The sequence below is a fragment of the Lotus japonicus genome, chromosome 2 (assembly GCF_012489685.1).
Source record: "Lotus japonicus ecotype B-129 chromosome 2, LjGifu_v1.2".
NCBI lineage: Eukaryota > Viridiplantae > Streptophyta > Magnoliopsida > Fabales > Fabaceae > Lotus > Lotus japonicus.
The window spans coordinates 18,339,845-18,362,501 of NC_080042.1; the positions used below are offsets into that span (position 1 = coordinate 18,339,845).

General features: G+C 41.2%; 1 protein-coding gene across 1 annotated transcript; it reads left to right on the top strand.

Moving 5' to 3' along the window:
- The first annotated feature begins 21,860 nt into the window (after nucleotides 1-21,860).
- Nucleotides 21,861-22,172, top strand: LOC130736166 (uncharacterized). The gene has a single exon (XM_057588012.1). It carries the CDS (start codon nucleotides 21,861-21,863, stop codon nucleotides 22,170-22,172), a length of 312 nt encoding a protein of 103 aa, XP_057443995.1.
- The last annotated feature ends 485 nt before the right edge of the window (nucleotides 22,173-22,657 follow it).

Genomic DNA, 22,657 nt, shown 5'->3' on the forward strand with positions numbered 1-22,657 from the left:
TCACTAGGCTCCAAACATCATTCTTGGAAAATTGATTCAATTCTTCTTCCATGGCCAGAATCCAGTACTTGTCCTGAAGAGCTTCATCAATTGACTTGGGTTCAATTAAGGACACCAATCCTTTCAGACTAAGCAGGGTCTCTTTAGAGGGTCTGAAGGCTGATCTGGTTCTGACTGGTTCGTCTTTGTTGCCCAGAATCAATTCCTTAGGATGAGCTGCAGTGATTCTGCTCTTCTTCAGAGTTTGTGAATCAGAGGGACCAGCTTCTTCTGGTTCATCTTCCTCTGGCTCAGCTTCCTCTGGAGCTTTGCCTTTGTCAGAAACACTTATACTTAAATCTGCAAATTTCTCAACTAGCTTTGACTGGTCAGAGTCAAGCTTATCGTCAAATCTAACATGAATAGATTCTTCAATTATTTTAGCATCAATTTTATAGAATCTAAAACCTTTAGATCTCTCAGAGTAATCAAGTAATAGACATTTAGAAGACTTAGCATCAAATTTATGCAATCTATCCTTAGTATTAAGAACATAACAAACACAACCAAAAGGATGAAAATAAGAAATGTTGGGTTTTATGTTCTTCCACAATTCATAGGGAGTCTTATTCAGAATTGGTCTCACAGAGATTCTGTTCTGAATGTAACACGCTGTGTTTACTGCCTCTGCCCAAAAGTGCTTAGCCATGCCAGTTTCTTGGAGCATGGTTCTAGCCATCTCCTGAAGAGTTCTATTCTTCCTCTCAACAACACCATTTTGTTGAGGAGTTCTGGGACAAGAGAAATCATGTGCAATTCCATAGGAATCAAACAGACTCTCAAACTTGTCATTCTCAAACTCTCCACCATGGTCACTTCTGACACGCACAATCCTACAAGCCTTCTCGTTTTGCACTTGGGCTATGAAGGTAGAGAACACAGCATGAGACTCATCCTTGCGGGTTAGAAATTTTACCCATGTCCAGCGGCTATAGTCGTCAACAATGACCATCCCATATCTCTTGCCACCTATAGACTCAGTTTTCACTGGTCCAAATAGGTCGATATGCAGAAGTTCCAACGGCCTTGAGGTTGAGACAACATTCTTTGCCTTGAAAGGGACTTTTGTGAATTTGCCTTTCTGACATGCTTCACAAAGAGCGTCTGAAGAGAACTTCAGAGTGGGCAAGCCCCTGACAAGGTTTAGCTTGCTCAGTTGAGAAATTTTTCTCATACTGGCATGCCCTAACCGTCTATGCCATACCCATTGCTCTTCATTAACAGACAGAAGGCACTTCACATTCTGAGCCTCTAACTCAGATAATCTGATCTTATAAATGTTGTTCTTCCTCTTGCTGTTAAACAGAACAGAGCCATCGATCTGACTTACAGCCCGGCAGGACTTTTGATTAAAGATTACATCATAACCCTTGTCAGCTAATTGACTTATAGACAATACGTTATGAGTCAAGCCGTCTACCAATAAAACATTGTTAATGCATGGACTACTATCTACACAAATAGTACCAGTACCGACAATTTTACCCTTTTCGTTGCCACCAAAGCCAACTTCGCCTCCAGGCTTAAGTTTTAGCTCTTGGAACATACGCCTATCTCCCGTCATGTAACACCCCGATTTCGGTGGCGTCACTTTAGTAACCAAAAGTAAACTTAATGCGGAAATACGTGAATATTTTTTTTTTCCGATATAATAACTAAGACAAGACTGAATTAAATAAAACCCAAATGCGAAAAGCAATAAAACTATTATCCAATATATATTTACAACCCCCGCTGTAAGTACCCAACCTCTGCACGAGTAACCTCTAGTGACGGAAAGTAGTAGAAAAGAACGCCCGTAGGCAAAAGGTATAATCCAAAAGAAAGGTTAGGTGTCTGCAACACTGTCCCTCAAAATAAGAATAAGTCAGCCCAGATGGCCTAAAACAAGACCTCTTAAGTCCAACCAACTCTCTGTGATTCCCGTAAAGGAACCACACAAAAAGCTATAGGTGGGAAACTACCCTGTCCCCAAAGAAAACAAATGATGTTCAGAGCTAAGACTCTACTCCTACACTAATCCCATCTCGAGGAGCTCACACCAGCACTAAAACCTACATGCTAGCATGATCGTCGTCCGAATTCGAAATCCAGAACGACCTAGTCTATGTACACCATCCGTCCTCCGCTCGCTATCGCGATGCGCTCCTGTTCCAGCATCCCAACTCTAGTTTCCCCCGAAGGGTGAACCGTCGTGAACCAGTCCGCCAAAGACATCTGACAAAGGGCGTTTGTCCGCCAAAGCACACACAGAAGACGCGAGGGTCAACTCCAAAGAATTACATAAATAATAGCACCAATAGATATAGATAAGAGAATAGCCACTTAGGCTTATAGCTAGGGATAACATCCTAGGGTTGCATATTCCATAATGAACTTAACAGCAATAATAACAATTAACATGTTCCAAATAGGATTAACAAATAACAATCACACTCGACAACTAAATCAGTATGCATGAATGCAGGATGATTAGTCAAACAACGTCTCCGACTCTCACTCGACACGTCGCCACGTGTTCTAGGTAAATTAAAGTCTCTAAAAGCTTACCCTAAGGTGAAGTCGATTCTGCGACAAAAGACACTTCTTCACATCAACATAGTAACTCATGATGGTCTCCGGATCATCCGACTCATCTCAATCCGATGGTCACAACTGCTCAACGAGCACAGAGTATTACACTCTCGGAAACTAACGGTTTCCCGGACTTATCCCCAGGATAGCCCAACAACGCATAGCTGCTCCAACAGCACAAGAGTATCAACATACTCAACACTTCTCAACTTTCTCAACACTTGGATCCGACGACACTTCTCGTTTTCCAAAAACTAAGATTTGCATCCAAAGCTTCCTTTCGAGTTTATTATCTTTATTTAAAGATTTAGAGGTTGTTTAATGTCTTATGAGTTTTCTTTTCAAAATAATATCCTTTTTAGTCTTATCGCAAATCCTATAAGTTCTCGGGATCTCCTAATCCCCAAATGACTCCAGAGAATGTCTCGATCCACAAACATCATAACAAGGCCCGAATCTCATTCGTCCTATCAAACTTTCTCAAAACTCTCAAAATAAAATCGGCATGACCTGCCCGCTATTCTCACCATTCAGAATCTCAGATCTCATTGCATAAGTATAAATAACTCAGCACAACCAATCAACATGTCATATATCAATATATTAAACAATAACCACATAGCACTTAGCATATAAGGCATGCACCACACATCCTAAATTACCCAATTAGCACTTAGCATGAAGATTCAATCTCAAAAGCATTCAGTAGATGCATCATCTACATTGTCAGCCGAAGCCTCAGAAAACGTTTTTCCAATCAAGCACAAACAATTGCAAAAACAGTAAACAATGTCGAAAGCATCGACTCTAAGCATTAACTAGAGATTCAGTGAGTAGCCCTCACCTGTAGATTCTCCAGGACGATCTCCTAACACTTGTTCACAATCAAAGCCTTGCTCCTCTGGGAATTCCTCAAAATCACCTTTAGAGCAAAACCACAGAAATACTATTAGAATCTATCGAAAACTAAGCTATCGATACTTACTAAGGTTACTCGAAGTAATCTATACTCTAAGGTACGATAATCTAGCGCGAAAGACAAGTTTTCGGAAAAGGAAATTTTCCTCCTCCCCCTTAAATAGGTTCGGCCACTTTTCACAATTAGGAGACTCCATTTTTCTTCGATCAAACTTAGTTCCTATGCTATCATTAGCCGTAACTAAGGGTATTCTGAACTCGGAAAAATTATCGGATCAAAAACTGTCGCAGGGGTATTTTGGTCGTGATTTTTAACTTAGGATTTTCAAAACTGAAATCCCAAAAATAAAATTTTGCAGGGACGTCACCAACGACGTTTATGACAACTAATCCTACTAGCACTAAGCTAAGGCGATAGTTTTCAGCCTAAAGGTTGAAGCTTTACCTCAAAAACTCCAAAAATGGGTATTTAAGGCTAAAATTGATTCCGGCGAAATTCCGGCGACATAACGGAAAATCTAACCCGGCAGAAGTGATCTTGGGCACATATAGAAGAGGTTTAGAATCAGAAATGAAAGATTCAGGATAGTTTTGCAAAAACCCATAAACTATCAGCTCAGAAAAGTCTACAGAAAAGCTATGGAAAAAGCGATCAGAGGTAAGGATTAGCGACTATACCTCGAAACCTTGAAGCAGCAACTAACGGATCAATGATCAAGCAAGAAATGAAGAAAATCTTCTCCTCCTCCTCTCCTCTCAAACTCGCGGCCTTGGTGGGTAGAAAATGGTGGAGTTTTGTGATTTCTTCTCACTTGCTTGCTATATATAGAAGATGGCAAATCGCGGGAAAATGAAAGTTTCGCGAATCTGATTTTTCCGGCGTCATTCTCCGTGAATTAATAGATATGTTTTGGCAAAAGAATTCCAAAACCATAAAGAGGTCTCCTTGTATTTTTGGCAACTAATGCATAGTCGGTATAAAACTATTTTACCCGATAAGTTGCTTTTTGCATCGAATGTCGGAATAGAAAACTTCCTTCTGAAGAAAGATTGAAATCATCAAGAGAAATGGGTGTACGCGTGTGGAATATTCATTTGAAGCTCTGAATAGAAAAAGTCTTCATCGTCGAGAAATTCTAGGGTTTTGAAATACCAGAGATTCGGTTTCGGCAAACTTCCGATGATTGGAATCGGACGTTCGTAGATCCTAGAGTTTCGCCTCGAAACGATTGTGATATATGGAAAAAGAGAAGTTCTAACATTTCTCTGAAGATTTTTGGAATTAACTTCCGTCGTGCCTAAAAGTGAAAATTAGCTATATACTAGGGTTTCTGACCTAGGTTTAAGCGTATAACGATCGTGCTATAACTTTTATCGACTTCAATACGAACCTCAGACTTTTTCCTGAACTTTTTCCTTCATAAATTTATTTCATTTGGTAAACTCTTGTTCAGGTTTCCTTTCACGATACATCAAGCCTAATCGTAAATGGAAATCTCTTCCACTTATTCTAAGCTTAAAAACTTGAGTCTTACACGTCATGTGACGCGAGCATCCACTGTCCAGATACCATGATTGGTGTTTCAGTGGAGCTATCAAGGATATCTGCAACATAGATAATCTTATCCTTAGGTACCCATTTTCTGGGTCCTCTCTTGTTAGTTACCCCAGAGGTTCTGATCACCTTGGGTTTCTCAACATGGTAATGTAAAAGAATTTTTGCATGATATTTAGACATGGAGAAGGATCCCTTTTTAAGAGGAGGTTTAGCAGCTTCAGCAGGTAAAGGATCAGGTAAAATGGTACCAGAGGGAACAAAGCATTCATACAAGGATTTAGTCTTAGGCATAGAAGGCTCATTTATAATTGGTTTAGAATAGCCAATGCCATGCATTCCATTTCTGCTTACGCCATAGATCATTGAAGCCATTAAGCTTCTATCTACGCTTTTAGCCAGGAATCTTTGAAAAGATTTTTCATACTTAGATTCATGCTTACTATCAGAGGCATTGCAGGCAATAACTTCTTCTAACTTAGCAATTTGATTCTTAAGCACAGAGTTAGTATTCACTAAAGCATGGTTATCATTTTTCAAATCAGAAATGATTTTCTCATGTTCAGAGGGAGTCTTAGAAACAGCAGATAAGTACTTTTTCAGCTTCTTATGCTTAGACAATAAAGAGTTATACTTATCCATGATATCAGACAAAGCATGTTTCAGTTCAGAGGTTGAGAAAGAAGCGAATACCTCATTTTCGTCGTCTGAGTGAGGATCTCCTTCTGATTCTGAGTCAGAGTCAACAACATCCTTTGACTCTGCTCCTTTGTCTTTGACAATGGCCATGAGTCCTTGGACTTCACCATCAGAGTCAACATCCTCTGACTCTGATTCATCAAAAGTCACCATCAGACTTTTCTTGGTCTTGAAGTGCTTCTTGGGCCTTTTGTCCTTCTTCAACTTTGGACAGTCACGTTTGTAGTGCCCTGATTCTTTGCACTCAAAGCATGTGACTTCCTTAATTGAGGACTTCTTCTGACCTGAGAATTCAGACTTTCCTTTGGCCTTTCCAGAGCCTTTGTACTTGCTCTGCCTGTGCTTCCAGATACGGTTGAGTCTTTTAGAGATCAGAGTCAGCTCATCTTCATCAGAATCTTCGGATGCTTCTTCAGATTCTTCTGCTTCAGCTTGAAGAGCTTTTGACTTCTCTGCTTTAGCCTTCTCATATTTTGATTTTAAGGCTATTGACTTCTTCCTCAGATCTTGCATCTTTGAGCGCTTCAGCTCATGGAACTTCAGTATGCTGATGAGTTCTTCTAAACTCATACGCTCAACATCTTTCGTAAGCTCTATTGAAGTCACCAAGGGCATCCAGCTTTCAGGAAGACTTCTGATGACCCTTATGACATGATCTTTTGTTGTGTAGCTCTTGTTGAGAGGTCGTATTCCAGCTACAAGCAACTGAAATCTGGAAAACATTTCTTCAATGGACTCGTTTGACTCCATGATGAAGGATTCATACTTTTGGATCAAAGACAATGCCTTTGATTCTTTGACTTTCTTGTTTCCTTCATGAGACATCTTCAGGGATTCAAAGATGCCTTTTGCATACTCACGATCTGTAATCTTCTGGTACTCTTCATAAGAGATAGCACTTAGAAGAATTGCTCTAGCTTTGTGATGTTGTGAGTAAAGCTTCTTTTGATCTGCAGTCATCTCTGACCTTGAGATCTTCTTGCCTTCTTCATCAACTGGACGCTCATAGCCATCCGCAATAATATCCCAGAGATCTGCATCAAAACCCAGAAAGAAACTTTCAAGTCTATCTTTCCAATATTCGAACCTTTGACCGTCGAACATGGGAGGCTTTGCATTGTAACCATCTTTTTGAGTTTCACTGGTGGTAGCCATTGTTTTTCACACCGGCCCAGACCACTGAACACTGTTAGGTGTGGTAATCAGAACTTGCGCTCTGATACCAATTGAAGGTATGAAAAACGGTAGAAAGGGGGGGGGGTTTGAATAACGTTTTCAGAATAAAACTGTAAGACCTGGATTTTCAGAACAAGTTAAGTTTCCGACTCACGCGTAGAATCAGCGTAAGCGTGACAGGAGTTTGGTATTTGAGAAAGATTAATGAAGAGGAAAGTTCAGGAATTACTTGAGGAATGTTGCGTAGTTGCTTCCGGAGTTAGTACGAGTCGTCTGCACACCTGCCTTATGGCGAGCGTGTCCAGAATAGGCTATTTCGCTCTTAAAGCAACGTTTTGAGTGAGATTTGGAACTCTCGGAAAATTTAAAGATTCTCTTTATTTTTCCATCGACCAGCGTTTCATTTCGGAACTCTGGACTGTACGCACGATGGGTTTCACTTTTCGGATGTCCGCCGACGCTAATTTCTTTGCTTCGAAACCCTATTTTCGAGCAATGGATGAAGACTTTTTCTATTCGGGACTTCTAACGAAGATTCCGTCCGCGTCGCTAGACTTGTTTCGACATTTCCAATCTTTCTTCTGTTGGAAGTTTTGTCGTTTGAGCATCACAGCAAAAAGTAGTTTTTCGGGACAGATTTAACTTACACCGCTTTTGAGATTTTCGATATCGTTTTTCCCATATCATAGATATTTGTTTTGAGTTCTGGATTTCTGACGCCAGAATCTCTCTTAGAATTCCTTGGTGAACGTGCTGCAAAAATCGGAATCGCGAAATTTTCATTTTCCCGCGATTTCGCCCGCCTATAAATAGGCGAAAAAGCAAAATATCTTCCATTTTTCCTCCATTTGTGGCTGATTTCGTGGAGAGCAAGGGGGGAGGGGATTTCCGCGAAAACTTGACCAATCTTCGTGCAGTTCGTCCCTACTTCTAGGTATCAAGGTAACTAACACGATTCCTACCTCTGATTGTTGTTTCTGTTGCGTTTTTGAAGTCGTTTCTGTGCTCACAGTTTTGAGCTTTTTCTAAAATGGTCCGATTTCTTCGATTTCTTGGTTGGGTTATGTTCCTTACGTTCCCCTGAGTCTAAAACCTCTGTCAGTAAACTCTGATTGCGATTCAATTGTCCAGGATCTGAAAAACTGTTTCAAAACCTTTTTGTCTCACATTTCGAAACTTTATTGTCGAAAAGTCATAATTTGACTTCGTGCCTTTAGGATTTGTTGTCACGGATGTCATGAGGATCGTTGCTGTCAAATTTGTTTTCAGAACTGATAACTTTGAAGTTTTGAGCCTTTATTTTGGACCAAAATGCCCCTGGATAGTCGTATTTCGGCCCGATTGTCCGAAAATTGTTCTGACAGTTTCTTTGCCTTAGTTTTATCCTAAAACTACCTTGTGAATTGATTTGATCGAAGAAAAAGAGCCGAAGCCCTTTTTCCTTTGAGGCCGTGGGTTATTACCATCAGGGGGGAGTTTTTCGGTTTCGAAAACTTGTCTTTTCGTACCTGATTGTCCTATTCTGAAGCTTTAATGCTTTGTCTATCATTTATGTATTGTTTTGCGATCGAACTAATCGATTTTGTTTGGGTTCTGCTTTGTTTTTCTCCGAGGTTCAGTTGAGGGAACTTTGGAAGACTCAGAGCAATTGTTTGAGGAGAACTTTGTTTGCGAAGCTGGAACAGCTCGAGGTTAGGGCAACTTACTATATATTAGCTATGAATGCATGATAGGCGTCGATCAATTCGACTTATGCTTTACTTTGATGTTGATTATGTTGATGAACTGATGTTGTGATGTTGTGCTTTATTGGATTGTGCGTTTTGACGCGACTTCGGAGTGGAGATTCATTGATCTGGTGATCTTTGATGTTTCGGGTTGGATGAACAACCCTAGGCAAGTTCAAACGAGGGGTTTGGGACTTAGCCATTTGTTGGGATTCGTTGGTTTACTTAGACTTTCCCCGGGAAACTTCTTTTGGGCGGTTGGTTTTCGGAAATCCTAGAATGAATAGAATATTGTAAACTAGAGACTTTGGGAAACTTAGACTTTGAGAAATAAACTCATAATTTGACTAATTTGAATTGAAATCATTTTTATTAACGTTTAAGCATAGGAGAACTAAAAGGGAAAACATTTACGAAAGACGGGGAAAAGTAGACCTTTGTTGCGGGTTTGGAGAGTTATCGGAATTGGGGAAAGCCACTAAGGTGAGCTATGGTGATGATTGAAGTCACCGAGTACTGTAGTACTCTTGGGGAGTGTTGTGGAGCCGTGTTGTATTGACCGACACCTAGTGCTCTTGTTGTTTGGGCGGTGTTGTATTGACCGACACTAGACCCTTGTGTATTCTGTGGATGGAGTTGTGTTGTATTGACCGACACTTACTTCGAGTTGTGTTGTATTGACCGACACTAACTCATGGGTTTGTTGAGATTGGGTTGTGAGCTACACACTTTCATGGTAAGGGCGATTTGTTGTTTGGCTAACCATATTGCATCAATCGGGTGAATAACGGGAATGGTTCACCTTGCATAAATGGTGAATAACGGGAATGGTTCACCAAGGATGAATAACGGGAATGGTTCATCCAGGATGGATAACGGGAATGGTCCATCCATAGTGAAGAACGGGAAGCTTCACTGAGGCGTGAGACTTCGTGAAAGCATGGAACTTCACTGAAGCGTGAGACTTCGTGAAAGTGAGTAAGCTTCACTGAGGCGTGAGACTTCGTGAAAGCAGAAACTTCACTGAGGCGGGAGACCTCGTGGAGACGGGAACCTTCGCTGAGGCGGGAGACCTTGCGGAGACGGGAACCTTCGGTGAAGCGGGAGACTTTGCGGAGGCGTGCAACTTCACTGAAGCGTGAGACTTCGTGAAGGCGCGAAACTTCACTGAAGCGTGAGACTTCGTGAAAGCGTAAGACCCCATTGAAGCGTGAGACTTCATGGAAGCGTGAGATTTCATCGTCGTTTACCCTAGGGCAACGACAGGGAACATTGGTTTAGTTGGATACGTGTGTGTTGGGAGGACGATACATTGTTTGACTAACCTTATCACCTAACTTCATATGTTGAGATTATGATGATTTGATGTTGATGAACATCATTAGGTATTAATGATTGAACTGTGTACGAGATTCGAGAACATGCTATATATACCTTAGAGTAGGCAATACATAACTTATATGTATATATACAACATATATATATATACCCTTTTTATCGCATGTTGATTGTATATCTATTGTATTCTGTAAGTTGACCCTAGCGCCTTGGCTTTGTTTGTATGTTTGTGTTTGGGCGGTCGGCCTGCTGCCAGGCGTCTGTCAGCCGGTTCGTGATGATTCGTGGCGCGGGAAAGACCCGGAGCGGAATGACTATTACTAGAGCTTTCGACGAGGACCCGGACTTCATGCCTGATCGAGGGAGGGTCGCTGATAGTAGTGTGGGTTATGGGAGGTTAGAGTCTTTTGAGTTGGTTGTTACTGTAATAGCTCTGATTCGTTTTGCTTTTGGGACAGGGTAGGTTCCCGACGCATGACTTTTGTGTGGTTCTCTTACTGAGGGATCACAGTGAGTCAGTCGGACCATAGTGGTCTTTGCTTAGGCCATTTTGAGGCCGACTTTCTCTTGGATAGTGGTATATTTGATGTTTTTGCGTACAGTTCTGGTTTGTATATATTCGCCTACGGGCATGCTGCCTTGGAGTCACTGCGTGTGCGCGTGACGGGAGAGTGCAGCTGAGGCTGTACATTTGTATATGTTTGTTTATCGGTTAGTTAGTTGTTGGGTTATGTCTTTACTTTCTATTGTTTTGATTTAAAGGAAAGAAAACGAAAAAAAATTACCTGTTTTCCGCGTAAAGATTATTTTTGGTTACTAAAGTGACACCTGGAAATCGGGGTGTTACATTGTGGTATCAGAGCTTAGTCGAGTCTTTTGGGAGTCTTTGGGGAATAGGTCTTCTGTGCTAGGTTGTGTGACTCTGCAAAGAGTGAAAATTGATTGTCTGCAGAGCGATTTTCGTTCTAATTGCTTGCGTTACTACTCGATCGGATTGAGTGGTTTGTCTAGTGCTACCGTATGGTTAGTACTAATCGGACGTTCGATGAGATATAGGATGGTGGACCTTAACCGGATGGCGGGGGCAATAGCTACACTGATCGAGGCAATGATGAACCAGGCTGCGGAAGACGCTTATATGCGCGCTGAAGAGGCTGCACGTGAGCATCACCAACGATTGATGGCGACGGCGATGTATCAACAAAGAGGAATGAACCGAACAGGAGCTGGGGGACCAATGAGGTCAGGTTCCCAAGGCTACAACGGAAGGAAGAGCTACCATAAGTGGGGACCATATCAGCGTTTCAAGGGAAGAGATCTTATCTCAAGAGTCTACAAACCAACGACTGCTGATACTGGAGGGGAGCCAGTTGGTGACAAAGGTGTGACATGTACTCGTTGTGGAAAGTTTGGGCATTTTGCTAACAAGTGCTCAGTGACTGGATGGAGATGCTTCAAGTGTAACCGAGAGGGGCATCTAGCTGTGAACTGCAAGACCAAAGAAAGTCTATGCTTCAATTGCAACCAACCGGGACATTTCTCCCAAGATTGCAAGGCACTCAGGGGCGAATCATCAGGGAATGTTGGGAAAGGAAAACAACTTGCTCCAGAGGAAAGGATTCATGCCAAGGAGGGCAAGAGCTGAGGAGTTGAACGAGGAAGAACGTGGGAACGATGTAGGACCTTATTCGAGGTTGCTCGTGATTTGACTATAGAAGTTACACAAGGTTGGGAATAGCACACTAAGTCTAGAAAGTAGTCTTCCACCGATGCGTTTATGAGGAAGCTAGTAGCTGAAGAACGAATCTTAGGGAGATTCCGTATGGGTAGTATACGTGTCATGTTGAGGGTGCGTAGTTCCGTAGCGGGATCATTAAAGGATTTAGTATCAGGATATTTGTGACTACTGGAGGATAGGAACTCATTGACTGTTCCAGTGGGTTTTTCTAAATTTCCACCTTCGATGTATTAGGCCTGATCAACCTAATATTGAGGGGGTGATATTCGGAATCACAGCTGGTTATGGACTTTGATAGAAGGATGTGTAAGATGAATTTGAATTGATTGAGGATTAGTCGGATTTGGGAGGAAAGTTCGTGTTAAGCACTTGATTGTGAAAGATTAAGATTTAAATCTTTGGAATTCGATGAGTGTCGTATAGACATTGATTGGTTAGTTCGTGTGATTACTCCAAGTAGAGGTAGACCAAGTCAAGAGATTTAGTGCTGGAAAAGTATTAAGTAGTTTCTCGGAAGTTATGAAGTCATAGGTTATGTGATTGCTGAGGGGAGTTGTTAGAGACTAAATAAGTTGGATTTAATCATGTGTTAGATGATACCTTGATGGTAGCGAGATTGAGAAGAATTAGCTCTGAACTAGATTGTTATAGTCGAGTTCGAGGAATAAGTTTTGCTAAGCGTTTGATTAATATGTGGAGACATTATAGTCTTAAGAGATGAATTTTCATTTGAAAAGTGTTGAATTAATGATTAAGTTGGAGAAAGAAAGTTTTAGCATAAGTTGAATACTTGAGGTTGTTGATATGGATTCCAAAGAAATATGCTAAGATTACTAAGTGAGATTTACTAAGTTGGATTGAAATCTTAGGGTTAAGATTGAATCTTGAGAGTCGAGAATCGCGTACGAATAGGAGATCTTATGGTTGTAGGTGTGACAATAGGAGTTGAATCTTAGAAGATTGAGGACCTGAAGGTGAGCTTCGGGTTAAGACCATTGAGGTATAATATAAGAGAGATCTTGAAGTAAAGGAATTCTGGGTTGTGTGGAGTGTTAAGGTTGGTGATCGATTGATGTTGATTATGAGGTTGCGGACATAATGACCATGTGATAAGATTTGAATGATGTTAGCATAATAAGTTATGATTACGGATAGCAGGATCAAGTGGTGAGTGTGGAAGCATGACGACACTTATCAGGTCGTTTGGGTAAGTGAAGGAGTTATAGTTTTAAGAAACGGATATTCATTTAAGAAGTATTGAAGGATTAAAGGTCATTAGAGGACCAAACTTGGTGAAGGTTTAGGTTTTAAATCTATGAATGTCTGTCTAAGGTGTGTAGGACTCGAAGGTTGTCAGAATTTGATTGAGAGATTAAGAAGTTGATTGACGAGATGGTGATTGAGTCACAAAAAGGAAGGTGTTAGTATTAAGATGAATACCTGAGGTTGTTATATTTTGACGAGTTTCGTAGAGTATAAGAGTCAATGGGACTTTGTTATGGATTTTGATGATGCATATTACGGGTAACAAGTGAATTTTACTAAAGTTGAATGAGAATCCTAGGGCTAAGGTTGACCTAGTGAGCTGAGATTCATGTACACATAAGAGATTTAGTGGTGTTAGCGGCTACGATAACAGTTAAATCTCAGAATGTTGAAGGATCGGAAGATGAAATGACTAGTTAAGTCCCTTGAGGTATAGTTATGATTTAATCTTCTAGAGGATAAGTCTCGATTTGTGCGGAGTGTTAGGGATTTCAGTAAGTGTAAATAGGTTTGAGTGAGGGAAGTTCTAGGGAAGAAGACGATAATAATGGATTGTTAGATATTAAGAAGAGGATTATCTTATAAGTTGTTGATAACTTGATGTTGAAGGGGATAAGATTAGTGAAGGACAAGAAATAAGGACATGAGTCGAGCTTTAATTCGAATGGTGACTAAGTAGGAGATTGATTTCATTGTGCGAGTGATGATAGTTACGAAGTTGGATGTGACGTTAATGGACTATTAGATTCCAACGCAATATTTCGTCTAGGAGTTATCGAACGGACAAGTGGAGTTTTGGACTGTAGATGAAGATCACGAGGACGAGTGAGTATTTACCTTAAGATGGCAGAGAGGCACTGAGTTTAAGAAGAATTTCGGACAACCGAAAGTAAAAAAAGCAAGTGGCTAAGGTTGTGCGACTGCACGGAGTGCCAACCAGGAACATTTCAAGCAGAGATCCGACGCAAGTGATCGAACCAGACGACATGAAGTTGAATGATGGTTTGTCTTTTGAGACGCTGACAGTTAACAGTGGGGATATAAGAGTGAAACAATTAAGGGGAAAACAGATTGCTTAAGTAAAGGTTATGAGGAACAATGACCCAGACAATACTACATGGGAATTGGAAGACAAGATTAAGGAACTGTATTCCGGACTTTCTCAGAACTCTGAGTTTCGAGGACGAAACTTTCTTTTTGGAGGGGAGTATTGTAAGACCTGGATTTTCAGAACAAGTTAAGTTTCCGACTCACGCGTAGAATCAGCGTAAGCGTGACAGGAGTTTGGTATTTGAGAAAGATTAATGAAGAGGAAAGTTCAGGAATTACTTGAGGAATGTTGCGTAGTTGCTTCCGGAGTTAGTACGAGTCGTCTGCACACCTGCCTTATGGCGAGCGTGTCCAGAATATGCTATTTCGCTCTTAAAGCAACGTTTTGAGTGAGATTTCGAACTCTCGGAAAATTTAAAGATTCTCTTTATTTTTCCATCGACCAGCGTTTCATTTCGGAACTCTGGACTGTACGCACGATGGGTTTCACTTTTCGGATGTCCGCCGACGCTAATTTCTTTGCTTCGAAACCCTATTTTCGAGCAATGGATGAAGACTTTTTCTATTCGGGACTTCTAACGAAGATTCCGTCCGCGTTGCTAGACTTGTTTCGACATTTCCAATCTTTCTTCTGTTGGAAGTTTTGTCGTTTGAGCATCACAGCAAAAAGTAGTTTTTCGGGACAGATTTAACTTACACCGCTTTTGAGATTTTCGATATCGTTTTTCCCATATCATAGATATTTGTTTTGAGTTCTGGATTTCTGACGCCAGAATCTCTCTTAGAATTCCTTGGTGAACGTGTTGCAAAAATCGGAATCGCGAAATTTTCATTTTCCCGCGATTTCGCCCGCCTATAAATAGGCGAAAAAGCAAAATATCTTCCATTTTTCCTCCATTTGTGGCTGATTTCGTGGAGAGCAAGGGGGGAGGGGATTTCCGCGAAAACTTGACCAATCTTCGTGCAGTTCGTCCCTACTTCTAGGTATCAAGGTAACTAACACGATTCCTACCTCTGATTGTTGTTTCTGTTGCGTTTTTGAAGTCGTTTCTGTGCTCACAGTTTTGAGCTTTTTCTAAAATGGTCCGATTTCTTCGATTTCTTGGTTGGGTTATGTTCCTTACGTTCCCCTGAGTCTAAAACCTCTGTCAGTAAACTCTGATTGCGATTCAATTGTCCAGGATCTGAAAAACTGTTTCAAAACCTTTTTGTCTCACATTTCGAAACTTTATTGTCGAAAAGTCATAATTTGACTTCGTGCCTTTAGGATTTGTTGTCACGGATGTCATGAGGATCGTTGCTGTCAAATTTGTTTTCAGAACTGATAACTTTGAAGTTTTGAGCCTTTATTTTGGACCAAAATGCCCCTGGATAGTCGTATTTCGGCCCGATTGTCCGAAAATTGTTCTGACAGTTTCTTTGCCTTAGTTTTATCCTAAAACTACCTTGTGAATTGATTTGATCGAAGAAAAAGAGCCGAAGCCCTTTTTCCTTTGAGGCCGTGGGTTATTACCATCAGGGGGGAGTTTTTCGGTTTCGAAAACTTGTCTTTTCGTACCTGATTGTCCTATTCTGAAGCTTTAATGCTTTGTCTATCGTTTATGTATTGTTTTGCGATCGAACTAATCGATTTTGTTTGGGTTCTGCTTTGTTTTTCTCCGAGGTTTAGTTGAGGGAACTTTGGAAGACTCAGAGCAATTGTTTGAGGAGAACTTTGTTTGCGAAGCTGGAACAGCTCGAGGTTAGGGCAACTTACTATATATTAGCTATGAATGCATGATAGGCGTCGATCAATTCGACTTATGCTTTACTTTGATGTTGATTATGTTGATGAACTGATGTTGTGATGTTGTGCTTTATTGGATTGTGCGTTTTGACGCGACTTCGGAATGGAGATTCATTGATCTGGTGATCTTTGATGTTTCGGGTTGGATGAACAACCCTAGGCAAGTTCAAACGAGGGGTTTGGGACTTAGCCATTTGTTGAGATTCGTTGGTTTACTTAGACTTTCCCCGGGAAACTTGTTTTGGGCGGTTGGTTTTCAGAAATCCTAGAATGAATAGAATATTGTAAACTAGAGACTTTGGGAAACTTAGACTTTGAGAAATAAACTCATAATTTGACTAATTTGAATTGAAATCATTTTTATTAACGTTTAAGCATAGGAGAACTAAAAGGGAAAACATTTACGAAAGACGGGGAAAAGTCGACCTTTGTTGCGGGTTTGGAGAGTTATCGGAATTGGGGAAAGCCACTAAGGTGAGCTATGGTGATGATTGAAGTCACCGAGTACTGTAGTACTCTTGGGGAGTGTTGTGGAGCCGTGTTGTATTGACCGACACCTAGTGCTCTTGTTGTTTGGGCGGTGTTGTATTGACCGACACTAGACCCTTGTGTATTCTGTGGATGGAGTTGTGTTGTATTGACCGACACTTACTTCGAGTTGTGTTGTATTGACCGACACTAACTCATGGGTTTGTTGAGATTGGGTTGTGAGCTACACACTTTTGTGGTAAGGGCGATTCGTTGTTTGGCTAACCATATTGCATCAATCGGGTGAATAACGGGAATGGTTCACCTTGCATAAATGGTGAATAACGGGAATGGTTCACCAAGGATGAATAACGGGAATGGTTCATCCAGGATGGATAACGGGAATGGTCCATCCATAGTGAAGAACGGGAAGCTTCACTGAGGCGTGAGACTTCGTGAAAGCATGGAACTTCACTGAAGCGTGAGACTTCGTGAAAGTGAGTAAGCTTCACTGAGGCGTGAGACTTCGTGAAAGCAGAAACTTCACTGAGGCGGGAGACCTCGTGGAGACGGGAACCTTCGCTGAGGCGGGAGACCTTGCGGAGACGGGAACCTTCGCTGAAGCGGGAGACTTTGCGGAGGCGTGCAACTTCACTGAAGCGTGAGACTTCGTGAAGGCGCGAAACTTCACTGAAGCGTGAGACTTCGTGAATGTGTGAGATTTCACTGAAGCGTGAGACTTCGTGAAAGCGTAAGACCCCATTGAAGCGTGAGACTTCATGGAAGCGTGAGATTTCATCGTCGTTTACCCTAGGGCAACGACAGGGAACATTGGTTTAGTTGGATACGTGTGTGTTGGGAGGACGATACATTGTTTGACTAACCTTATCACCTAAGTTCATATGTTGAGATTATGATGATTTGATGTTGATGAACATCGTTAGGTATTAATGATTGAACTGTGTAGGAGATTCGAGAACATGCTATGTATACCTTAGAGTAGGCAATACATAACTTATATGTATATATACAACATATATATATATACCCCTTTTATCGCATGTTGATTGTATATCTATTGTATTCTGTAAGTTGACCCTAGCGCCTTGGCTTTGTTTGTATGTTTGTGTTTGGGCGGTCGGCCTGCTGCCAGGCGTCTGTCAGCCGGTTCGTGATGATTCGTGGCGCGGGAAAGACCCGGAGCGGAATGACTATTACTAGAGCTTTCGACGAGGACCCGGACTTCATGCCTGATCGAGGGAGGGTCGCTGATAGTAGTGTGGGTTATGGGAGGTTAGAGTCTTTTGAGTTGGTTGTTACTGTAATAGCTCTGATTCGTTTTGCTTTTGGGACAGGGTAGGTTCCCGACGCATGACTTTTGTGTGGTTCTCTTACTGAGGGATCACAGTGAGTCAGTCGGACCATAGTGGTCTTTGCTTAGGCCATTTTGAGGCCGACTTTCTCTTGGATAGTGGTATATTTGATGTTTTTGCGTACAGTTCTGGTTTGTATATATTCGCCTACGGGCATGCTGCCTTGGAGTCACTGCGTGTGCGCGTGACGGGAGAGTGCAGCTGAGGCTGTACATTTGTATATGTTTGTTTATCGGTTAGTTAGTTGTTGGGTTATGTCTTTACTTTCTATTGTTTTGATTTAAAAGAAAGAAAACGAAAAAAAATTACCTGTTTTCCGCGTAAAGATTATTTTTGGTTACTAAAGTGACACCTGGAAATCGGGGTGTTACAAAAACTTCCACCTTAAAGATTTTAACAAATCTTTCGAGAACAAAGTGCTTAAGATAAGAGATAGAAAAGCACACAAGAATTTTATCCTGGTTCACTTGATAAATCCCTCAAGCTAATCCAGTCCACCCGTTAAGGTGATTTCTTCCTTCTTAGAATGAAGGCAATCCACTAATGAGGTAAATGTTACAACTGCACTTGAAACCTACAAGTGACTAACAATTACACTGACTTAGCTCACACTAAGATTCACTCTCTTAGTCTTCTCTAGGATCCGATCAAACTTGATCTCCTAAAGGTAACTAAACAACTGTTTAAGAAAGAATGTTTACAAAGAATTTGCTTCTGAAAAGCTAATAGTAAACACAATGATTTCAGATGAAAGAATGCATAGAAGGTTTTGAATATAGCTTGCGCGTGTGTAATTCTTCCAACCGCATCTTTCAATCTTCAGCCTGTATTTATACTCCAAGGATTAGGGTTTGAACGCTGCATGGGAATGCTACCGTTGGAGGGCAGTTCTGGAAATTCCAGCTTCTGCTGTGGCTGAGAGTGTTAGGTAGGTCGTCAGGATAGTACATTGCTTTTGTACTTGGATAGTGACTTGACCTTTAAACCTAGTAGACTTCTGATCAGGGGAAAGCTTCATGTTGGAACTTGTGAAGCCAGTTGATCAGAGTCAGAGGGAAGCACAGATCCTCTGACCGTTGTATCTTCTGATTCTGAACTCAGAGGGAAGTACATGGTCTTCAGAGTCATCTTGCTTCTGGACATCAGAGTTTCCACTTTTCAGCTTCTGGATCTTCAGAGTCTTCTACACCATCAGAACATCTAAACCTTCAGAGTTTCTTGGTTGTCAGAACGTCTGGATCTTCAGAACTTCAAGTGACTGAGTCCATATCAGAGCTTGTGTGACTTCAGATCTTCTGAAGCGTTTTCTACTGTTCAGAGTGAACATAGATGTTGCGAAAGCGTTGCTTGGGTCACTCTTTATGCACAGTGCTTCTGATTTGTGTGTGATTGAATTGAGGTCAGAGCCTGTAAATAGCACACTCAGAAAAACACGTTAGAGTACCATAATTGTTCATACTAAAATGTTAACTTGTAATCATCAAAAGATAGAGTTGTACTACTCGATCAAAACTTGATCTTACACGATCAAGTCGAAGAAGCTTACTCCAAAGTTCATTGGACCGTATCAGATCACGGAGCGGGTTGGACCAGTGGCATATAGGATTGCCCTACCGCCATTCCTATCCAACATCCATGATGTGTTGCATGTGTCCCAGCTGCGAAAGTATATGGCCGATGATTCTCATGTGATTGAACTCGATGACATACAACTGAAGGATGATCTAACGGTGGTGATGCCACCCATCAAGATCGTCGACAAGAGCATTAAACGCTTGAGGAACAAGGATGTGTCCTTGGTGAAGGTGATTTGGAATCAAGCGACAGGCGATGCTACATGGGAATTAGAGGATAAGATGCGGGAGTCACATCTCGAATTGTTTGTGGAACCTTAAGTTTCGAGGGCGAAACTATTTTAAGGGGGTGGTATTGTAAGACCCTATTTTTATGAATAATATTATTTATCTTGAATAAATAATAAGTGTGGAATTTTTAGTGATTAATGGTTTTCTTGGTTGATATGCGTGTGAAATTTGCCATGAAATGTGTGAAAATATTGTTATTTTTGAAATAATAATATTTGGATGTGTGAGAAATAAATGATTTGTAGGGTTTTGACCCATTTGTGGTGTTGGGCGTGTTCCTTGTGTGCCAAGGAAGGGTTGGCTGAATTTTTTAGAGAAAAGAGATAAGGGAAGATCTCATTTTGAGTTGTTTTGAGTTATTTGGGGGGAAAATCTGGTTTAATTAGGAAGATTGAGGCTTTAATTATAAGGGGGGGGGGGGTTCTATATCTTTCATTTAATTATTAGATTCAGTTTTATTATGAAAAAAAAAAACTGAATATCTAATTTATTTTCAAATAATTAGAAGATAGGAATTTTTTTTTGAAAACCCTAGTCGGGCTTGGGTGTGGCCGCGGGTTGAAAGGAAAAAGGGGGAGAGGTTTTCTTTCATTCAAGTGTATACGCTTATTTAGAAAGGCACCTACACACACACTTGCATTCACATATTCACTCAGAGGAAAAAAGAAAAGAAAGGTTGAGAGAGTGGGAGAAGAGCCGCCGCCGCCAATCCTAGGAGGAGAAGAGGAGAGGCCGAGAGAGAAAGATAGAGATATCAAGGGAGAAGAATAATTTCGAGTAGAGGAGAAGAGCAATGACCATCTTGTTCATTATTCATCATTTCTTTCTCAAGTTTAAGGCAAAGGTGAGGGCTGTTCTAGTTGGGTAAAGTCTAGGCAATTGCATGCTTAAAATCTTGTGGTTTTGTGTGAAAGCTTGTGGGTTTTGATGATCTTTAACATGTGAGACTTGTATGAGTAATTAGAGATCTTCTTATGCATGCTTAGAGTAAAAATTTTCTGTCTTGTTATGTCTAAAGGTGATTGCCATGATTTAGTGATAGTTCTTAGGCGAAAACATGTAAGAGTTAAGGTATGTAGGGAATCTATGATAACATGCATAAGATGATTTTTTTTGATGATGTGCTTGATGAAGAGCTTGCTGAAATTGATACGTGAGGTATGATATAGCATGAAAATGAGTTCTTTGATGCCCTATAACTAGTCATGGCCGAAACCCAAATGAACAAGGGTTAGGCGAGTTCATCTTTGATTAACATGAATTGATGATGGTGCTGATTTTTATTTATGGCATGAAAAAAGGTATGATAATATGATTACTTGATGAATGATGTAGGTGTGGCCGAAGCCCTATCGCCTCTAGGGTTTAGGCGTTTGTCTTGATTATTTGGAGAGAGTTGCATGATGATTTTCTATTTTGCGAGGAACGGGACTAACCCTAACCTCCTGTTAATATGTTATGAACGATGCTTTAATGGTTTACTTCTAGAACATGGTAGTAGTTTTGAAACCTAGAGATGCGACTCCGCTTGCAAGTAGTAATGTGATTGGTTATAGTGCTAGGGTATAGGCTATGGACCATGAGAACGATGGTGCCGTTAGAGACAAACGGTTACTTGCACGCAAGGGTGAATTTGTGGATTGACTATGTGGTCTCCACGTGATAACCATGATTAAGTCATGGAATAAGGATTCACTGTGTGGTCTCCTTGAGAACTTATGGATTGACTGTGTGGTCTCCATGTGACTTGGGTTGACTGTGTGGTCCCCTTGTGTGTTCATCTGCGGATGATCGAGATTGGCCAAGGTGTTGAGGTGGTTGTGTAAATGGTGAGTACGTTAGTCTAACTAAACCTTAGGTTTGCTAACTTGAGATGTGAGATTATGAGACTCTTGTTAATCGTATGCTTATATTTGAACTGTGATTATTTGTGAGTCTTGCATGGGAACTGAACCTCAATTATGTGTTTACTTGTGTGTTCTGGGGGGGCGGGGGGGGGGGGGCAGATGGTTCAGACCACGAACACGGTGGATTCCTAGAAGCTAATTCTTCATGACGAGGATAAGGATGAGGCGTGGGTGTCCGACGCCCACCAGGTCCGTCGCATTTACGTCGGCAATGCCACACTTCGGGGAACCAACGAGATAGAAGAGTGTGTCGAGGTTCAACATCATAACGGGAGGGTGAAGCTACCGTTCGCACCCCCTCGCTTCCAAACCCCATTGAACTTGGAGTCAGAGGAATCTTCTATCCAGGAGACTGTGTCGGAGCTGGATCCTTCAGAAGACATGGAGGTTGAGCAGAAAGAGCCATCAGTGGAACGTGAGGAGCCACCAAAGTCTGAAGTGAAAGATGAGGAGCTTCCGGAGCCGCAAGGCGAGGAGTGGATTAGTGAGGAACCTAGTAAGGAGGAGCGGAAGGTTCAGAGCTTCTTCTGTCTGCTAGTCAATTCTTACTTCGATGAAGAGGGTGACATCTACCGTGGCTTGAGGAATCATATGCTTGGAGAGTTCACCAATGAGCCGATACCAGACAATGAACCCACCACTGAGGAAGAAGAAGAGGATGAAGATGACGATGACGATGAAGCAAAGGATTAGGGTTATGGGGTTCAGAGACTTCCATTTTCTGTTTTGGGTTGAGAGTATCGAGGATGGACATTGAAACTATTTTATTGCTTTCAGTTTTGGCTTAACAATTTGTTGTAATTTGATTTTGGGTTCAGACCGATGACTCATATTTATTTCGATGGTTTATCGAATGATGAATTTTGATTTCGAAAGGTTTATGAAATTGATTATTCCCGCGTGGTTTTTGAAAGTTGATATTATTCAAGAGTTTCGTAAAATGAACTTTTGTCACTAATTGAAGATTAATTAATTGAACGACAAAAATTCTTTACGAAAATTGAGACGGTTGGGTTACTGTGTGACACTCGAGAAATCAGGGCGTTACATACAAAGCTTATCCCACACATCGCCAACGGATAACGACGATTGCGCTGGCTTTTCCGGAGCGATTCCCAGACTTCAAAGGTCATAATGGAATCGCCACCTTCAGGGAATTTTTCCCACCGAGCAACCGC